This window comes from Pelobates fuscus, chromosome 3 (genome assembly GCF_036172605.1).
Source record: "Pelobates fuscus isolate aPelFus1 chromosome 3, aPelFus1.pri, whole genome shotgun sequence".
NCBI classification, from domain to species: Eukaryota; Metazoa; Chordata; class Amphibia; order Anura; family Pelobatidae; genus Pelobates; species Pelobates fuscus.
In genome coordinates, this window is record NC_086319.1 from 249,811,695 (window position 1) to 249,819,792 (window position 8,098).

The 8,098-nt window shown below is 40.4% G+C and overlaps 1 protein-coding gene across 2 annotated transcripts in view; it reads right to left on the reverse strand.

Moving 5' to 3' along the window:
* The window catches only part of KLHDC10 (kelch domain containing 10), a 96,221-nt gene that overhangs the window by 54,239 nt on the left and 33,884 nt on the right, over positions 1 to 8,098 (reverse strand). The window contains exon 2 of one of the 2 annotated variants that reach the window (XM_063445471.1): positions 1,295 to 1,387. The exons of the other annotated variant lie outside the window; for it this stretch is intronic. Within the exon in view, the coding sequence (XP_063301541.1) occupies positions 1,295 to 1,387 (93 nt within the window). The remainder of the gene's footprint in view (positions 1 to 1,294; positions 1,388 to 8,098) is intronic. 2 annotated transcript variants of the gene reach the window in all.

Genomic DNA, 8,098 nt, shown 5'->3' on the forward strand with positions numbered 1-8,098 from the left:
GGCGGCAACAGCAAGGTATGTGGCCTGAATTGGTGGGAGATGCCCCTAATTTTGTCGGATTACGGTGGGCTTTCCAGGAGCTCTAAGAAAGCGAGTCTGCTCTGGTGTGGGGTCAGGCTTCACCCCTTGCTCATCTACAATTTCATGCAATTTAGCCACTTGGTGTACACCATGCTACATTGCCAACAATCTGAAGCCAATCACATGCATCAAAAGGTCAGCATTAATTGGGAACCAAAACATCTTACACTCTTATCAGTGTTGCTCTGTTTGTGTTGCCATGGTGAAATAAGTTTCCCACATTACCCATGCTTTGAAACATAGACCTAGCTTATAACTACCATTACAGACTACAATTCACTTTGTGATTCAACACCCCTGCTCTGAAGATAAAAATGGCTTTGATCCTCACTATATCTGAGGTCCAGGATCTGGCAAGGCAAATGCATATGATTCCCTAATCCAGGCATCTCCTTGTCCTTTTAACCTTTCATTTATCTGAGCCCTTGTGGTATCCCATAGTAAGCTTTTCTTCTATTTCAAATCTTCTTCAGTGATTTGCGAGTTTGCGAACGCCTGCATCAGGGTGATAGCTCTACAAAACGCACAACCCTCAATCTTTAATACATTACAAAGGGAAACAATCAAAGGACGTTAAATGAGTATGTAGTTAAACATCTCTAAAGGTTACACTTCGGTATGAAATATTCTCACATCGCATAGGTATAGAATTGTGTAAAGTAAAATTACAATTAATTAAGGGCCATCTCCATCATTAAAGAATTGGGGAGGTTTTGAATGGTTTCACATTAAAGAAAAAATAAAATAACTAAATAATGCCCACATATAGAAAGATGTGTGTATACCAGCTACAAAAGGCAAATAAGATGTGTTATCTAAAATTGGTATGTATTACCTTTCCTGATCTAAATAATATTGTAAACACCAAGACAAAAAAAATGCACATCATGCATACCTACACATAAACGAATTTGTATAAGTGTATATTAAGAATATGTTAATAGAATAGTTCAACACAATTAATTGGAAAAAAAAAAAAGTGTTAGTACAGAAGCTAGGACAGGGATAGGCAACCTTCGGCTCCGCAGATGTTTTGGACTACACCTCCCATGATGCTTTGCCAGCATTATGTGTGTAAGAGCATTATGGGGGATGTAGTCCACAACATCTGTAGAGCCGAAGGTTGCCTATCCCTGAGCTAGGAGGACAAAAGGAAAAAAAAAATATAAAAAATGTCAAAAAGAAAAAAAGAAACTGGCTGGTAATCACCCACCTTCTCTCAAAAACCTGCTAGGAATCCTGAGGCTGGGACAGGAATGGGTGAAGAGTCGCCTAACGGGAAACCATCGTACTTTCTTCTTAGAGCCTGTTACCACAATTACCAGCAATGAGTCAGACATACACAGCACAAGGAATCAGACAGCAACAAATTAAAGAGATGGGCCAGGAGACATCTTCAACATTGCCTTTTAATTTACAAACAGTGCATTGCCACAGCGAGATATAAGTAGGCAATATAAAAAGAAAAAATAAGAACACAGAATAACCTGTGTGCTTAGCAACCCTACTTTATTTCACGCTATACTTTTTGCACCCTGGCACATTGTTGGCATTTTATTAGTTTTTACCCGATGTGCCATGGTAAAAAAAAAAAAAATAATTCTAACCCAATTACAATTATTTTGTATATAATGCTTTAGTAGTCAATGGATAAAGGACATATGCAGTATTCTGAATGCTACATCTGCGGCAAGAGTGAAACTGTATTGAAGGAAGTCATTCAATAAATAAAGCTCTGCTTGTCAAAAGTAGGTCTTGGAACAATTTCCCCCGGAAATAGTTATAGGAATTTAATTTAAATAAAGTAGTAGTTAAGAATTCAGAATAGGAAATGCAAGCTTCACAAGCACCCCATCCCCTGCCTTAATGCAATAAAACCATTCAGACACTCAATTGAGTCGGCATAGAAATCTTATGGAGAGCTGTAAAATAGTGAAGGAGTAAATAAGTCGCTGTGAAGCATTTGTGTTTGAGGAAAACAGTTCATGTTTTTTCAAGCGTTTTATTACATCTTCTGGGAATTGGGAGTAGAAGAGTGATGCATTGATGCAAAGTTTTTTGTTTGTTTTTTTCCCCTTTTGCAGAAACTTCTAATGCAAGTATATAGGAAGTTTTAGCATTACGCTCCCACATCTATATTTGACTCTACTGCAAATATAGAAATGTACATTTAAAGATCGGTTTAGGCCCCGTTAAGTCTATAGGCTGCTGTAATAGATATGAAGCCAGTACACTCCACAAGCTTTCCCACACCAGTTAATCACAAGGGTCCCATGGCTTCCATGGGCCGTGCCTCTTTCTGATGTATCTAAATGGAACCCTCTTAAAGCAGCTGATGCTCTTAGCTAATTAATTACAGCCAAACCCAGGTAGAATTGAGGTCACTAAAGTAGAAATAGGGACCTACACTTTAGAGATATCAGAGAAGGGTAATAAATCCAGGGGTGTGTCAAAAGAGACTCCGATAAATATTGAACAATATTAAAAAATGGTTGGACTACTTCTCCTGCAATGTCACCAAGGGATTCCTTGCAGCAAGACCAGTACTGCAAGCTGTAGTTGTTATGGTGCCCAGCCTACCTTTTAAGGGCACTTCTTTTCTACTGGCATCTTACTTTGCGCTACTGAAAGGTTTAATATTATATAAAGGGTTAGCTACTATTAAAGCTACAGCTTATTTTAAAGCGAGGTCCTCAGGGTCATATTCCCTACTATCTAAATGGGAGGTAAGCGAAAGGCTGAGAGCATCAGCTCAAGCCATGCCTCGCTCATCCAGCAAATTGGAAATGGTTTACGATGGCACCTTGACACTACTCAACTATAACTTCAGGGAGCAGAAATTGTAATTGTGGTAGAAGTATTCCTTAGACAAAATATTATATGTAATAAAATGTAGTTTAACCCACGTTGAAAGTAAAACTATAAGACTTGTCTCTTGAAAAGAAAGTGAAAATAGTATAAAATCCTGTATGCAGATCCAAAGTTTTGCTTCTATTAAAAAGATGCCAAGATGGGCATTAGGGAGTCTGATGTTTTAGACATTGGACAGAATTTGGAATTAAAAATAAATTAACAGAGAGCTTATGAATGCTTGCATTTGCTATTCTATGTATTCTGATAAAAACACATCAATTTGATATGCCCTACTGGCAATTTTTTTTTTTTTTTTTTTTTTTTTTTAAAGTAGATATAGTCTAGACAAGAGGTTCCCAAACTGTGCGCCGCAGCTCCCACAGGGAAGCCGCAAGTTATTTTCCCGATGCTATAATGAACGCACCGGGAACCGTGCCTGCCTCTCCCCTGCCAGCTCTGCATGACTGAAGGGGAGATCAGAGTCCGCTAGCACTTTGCTGATGGCAGGGAGGGAGCGAGCTCCGGCAGGTTTTCCTTTTGCGAGCTCGGAGTATTGCCGCAGTTTCCACGGCAATGTTCCAAATCTCGCGAGAGTGAACTCTCACAGCTCCTGAGGTCACCACCAGGGATTGCAGGAAATGTCCCCCCTCCCAGGCAAAGGTAAGCAGGGAGGGGGTGGAAATCATTTTTATTTTTAATTAATGAAAATATTTTTTTTTAAAAATATATTAAAAACTGATATATTTATTAATTTGCCCTCCTATTCCCACAGACCCCACACCACACCTCCCTCACACACAAACTACATCCTTCACAAACACCACACACACCAGACCCTATCCCAGCAGACCCCAGGTAAGTTGTCAAACTGTTCTTAAACACACTTGCAGCACTAGAAAATGGTTTTGACTTGGGGTGACTTGGAAAAATATTGAAATAGTAAGGGCGCTTTGAACCTAAAAAGTCTGGGAACCACTGGTCTAGACTCGAGACAAATGAGGCATGCAGCTTTGGAACATTAAATCCAGAAGCAAGCTAATGTAATACATTGTAAGTTCAATGTGAACAGTATTTAGAGTGGTAGAGGATAATTGACCAACTATTAGATGGCAGTTAGAAGGGCATGTCTCTTCACAATAATTTAGAGGTTTTAATGCACATAGGGTAATCATCGGCATGGTGAAAATGTCTTTCAAATGACCATTCAATGCATATATACACATATTAGCGTTTGTGTTTATACAACTCCATTAAAAGAACCAATGTATCAAGATAATAGGAATAAGATTAAAAATTAACAGTGCCAAAGGGATACCATTCCCTTGGTATATACATTTAGCAAGTGATAAATGTACACTAGGTTAGAACACAAAACAGGGAAACGAGCAGACAGATAAAAATGAGAACAGCATCTTTTATCTACTTGCAAAAAGCACTGATTGCACATTATACTTCATTAATAGTTACATACCCAATACAGATCTTGCCAAGACAGGAATTGTATAAACACACATGTAGTCAGCACACAAAGACAGGCCACATCACACACGGTTATGGATGGTTATGGATAGATGTAATTCTGCAGCAAGACACTCATGGTATCCAGAGTTCAATAAAGCAAATATATATTTAGCAATCGCACAAGCTATTTAGGGAAAGTACGGTATTTCAGTGGCTTCCCACTGTAGAATTGTAGTGACTGGTTTTAAAGTGGTTACTAAAATTACTGTATTTTTGGCATTCATTTTCCATTATTAACACTACCGACCATAGAGTATATCAGAGACATTCTAGTAAATAGCTAGCTAGAAAACCCCCCCCCAAAAAAACCCCAACAACCTGTTGTGCTGTGGCTAAAGGAGAGCTTGATTTGGGAGAGGATGGCTCATGACTGGATAACTCCATATCAGGGTAACAATATCGGAGCAATTGCAGGCAAAGAGGATGAGAGGTAAGGGGAGAGTGAACAGGGTTTAGAAAAGCCTGCTGTGCTACGTGCTCTAATAGGGCATGAAATGGTGTGCATTGGATCATAATGTCAAGCTCTCATTAATGTTCCTATCTCTGATTCCTTGTAATTTTATTATACCCTTTTCCCCACAAGTACTTTAGGACAGCCAAGAACAAAACCTGCCAAGAATAAAATGTGTGAAAGGGCCACCATGATAAGCAATAGTGGTTATGGTACTTCAAGTGTACCTTTGAAATAGAACCGATTTGTCTATATACGTATGGAGAAAAATGCTTTTAACGGTTGTCTGCCGAACTAGAGTGGGCACACTTGCAGCACTAGTAATTGAAACACAGTATTCATAAAACCGTTCCCAATTATATAATCTCGTCAACACAAAATTGTCAATTTCAGAGATTCTTCGCTTAGGTTATGACAGAAAATGTTAACAAGGAACGGTCAATTCAGATATTTTAACAACCAAATGGCTAATTATTATGAAACAAAAAAAAAAAAAAGACACACATGGGGCAAAACCTCCATACTCCCTGCAGGAGAAAATACCGATTGTCGCCATGCACACATACATCATTTCGTCACAGATGCTCAAGTAATTATCACCGTGCCCTGGAACAAGTCAGTTGTCCAGAATGTGAAAGGGCAGGGGATTTACGTTTTCTAACTTTCCTCTGATACTTTATGCACGACAGTGTTTGGTGGCATGAATGAAGGGCAATCCATCACTTTCTCAGGGAGAGAAAGATAGTTCTCCGCCCCCCCCCCCCCCCCCCCCCAAAAAAAAAATACAAAAAAATACACACTACTAGTATACATTTGCTTTCTACATTTACACACCTAACAAACATGACATTCAAAATGGCATGACAAATGGGGATGGTGCCTCTGCCACCATGACTACTACAGCAGACTGTAGTTTTTCATAGAGCTTTGAGCATCCCTTTCTTACGATGTCTTTTACAACCAAAGTGGAAAGGTTAAATAACTAGTATGAGAACTCTGATGTTTATTTTAATGGTGTTGACCTGTATATTAAAATTACTGCGCATACTGCCTCTGTTCAAGTTTTATGGAATGTTGCAGCTCTACATATAATTGTAATCGGTTTCCATGTTACAATTTAAGTTTGTGTTATGAAAAGCAATGGCAACTGAGCCACAGTATGGAAATAAGAGCTACTAAAAGTTGACACCTAGATTCTCCGATATAGCAATACAGTTCCATTTTAGACAACAACTAGTCAACCATTCCAAAGCCTCCTCCTGACATCCTTGTATATTCTCTGCCCACTGGTTACCGGGTTGATCCTTTTCTGCTTCTTCTTCTAAGTATCCAAATGTTTAACCCCTTAAGGACCAAACTTCTGGAATAAAAGGGAATCATGACATGTCACACATGTCATGTGTCCTTAAGGGGTTAAACTCATTTGGGAAACAAGGGGCTACTTACGCTCTTCTTGCCCAGTGATGCCATACAAATTTTCAGTGGCTTAAAAAGTCACCAGAAAGAATGGTTTCCGGATAACGTATCAAGGTAGCAGTTTCACCCTTACTGGGAAAAGACAGATGCAAAGTAGATTTACAGGATTGATACCGTTCACTTTGTAGCTGCCTGCACAACTAACCCATTAACAGTTCAGATGGATAAAGTGCAATATAAAGCAGCCACTGCCAGTTTAAAATACAAATAGTATCCAATATACACCAAAATTACAGTATATGGGGGAGGGCATGTGCATTCAGTGCAGACGTCGGCAGGAGAAGGAGAGTTCCCCAGTGCTGAGGAAGCCCGGCACTGGAGAAAGGTTAAGTGTTTAACCCCTTCAACCCAGCAGGAGTGGGGGGGGGGGGGGGGGGGGGTGGACCTATAGTGCCAGAAAAAAAAAAAAAAGTTTTCCTGGCACTAGTGTGTTCCTTTAATAGAACAGCTTCCCATAGTTCCTTCCCTGATGGTGACCTCACAGAGAAAAGATAGATATGTCTGTTTATTTTCTATCTGAATTTTGTTTTCAGATTCAAAAGCAATTTTTTTTTTTTTTTATATAGTGCCATCAGATTGCGTAGCGCTGTACAATGGGTGGACTAACAGACATGTAATTGTAACCAGACAACTGGACGTACAGGAACAGAGAGGTGGAGGGCCCTGCTCAATGAGCTTACATTCTAGAGCAGTGGTAGTCAACCTTTTTCTAACTACCGCCCACTAATGCATCTTTTTGGTTGAAACATTTTCCTTACCGCCCACCAGTTTTCGCGCAAGTGCAGAATATTTTTTTCGAAAGGAGGGTGTTTAAAAAAAAAAAAAAAAAAAGGTACGTTCATTTATCTTTTTATTTCCAATTAATGCAGGTTTATAAATTTTTATAAAGTTTAATGAGAAAACAATAAAGTAAATTGAAATTACCTTTACTAGTGATTAATGAGATCCTTGAGGTTGATGCTGCAAGACTAAATATTTGATATCTGATTCGATTTTCGTAAGGAACAAACAACTGTCTCCTCTTTCGGTGATATTCAGACGACTTCTCTGTTTGCGCATAATAGGATTTCTCATCTGTGCGTCATCTCCCCTCTTCTCCCTCCTCAATTCCCCTCCCCACCTTTTTTTCCCCACCTTTTTTTAACCTTCCTTATAGCAATGCCCAGTAGGAAGGCTGAGCTTGGTATCCCACTATAACAGACTGGCACACAGGGCCGCCATAAGGGCATGACAACCGTGACAATTGTCACGGGCCCGGCCCCCACGTGTATCAGCGGAACTGCCGCCGGTGCATCTGCACCAGGGCCCACACGCTTATGGGCCACCCAATGGGCCCTATTATCTTCAGGGGCCCGGTCTGCGCTGTAATAGCACGACCGGGCCCCTTTATAAAAAAAAAAAATGCAGCCGGAAGCAAGTGCTGCTGGGAGGAAGTGAAGTCCGGTCACTTCCTCCCAGTTTACTCCGCGCGGGAAGGAGGAGAGAAAGGCCGCGAGGAGAGGCAGCAGACTCACATCATCCCCAGCCACCCTCCTGCGACGAAATGGTAAGGAAGAGAGGAGGGTGGCTGAAAATGAGGTGTGTGTGTGCATGCCAGTGTGTGTGTGTGTGTGTGTGAGTGTGTGTGCATGCCAGTGTGTGTGTGTGTGTGTGTGAGTGTGCATGCCAGTGTGTGTGTGTGCGAGTGTGTCAGTGTGTCAGTGTGTCAGTGTGTGA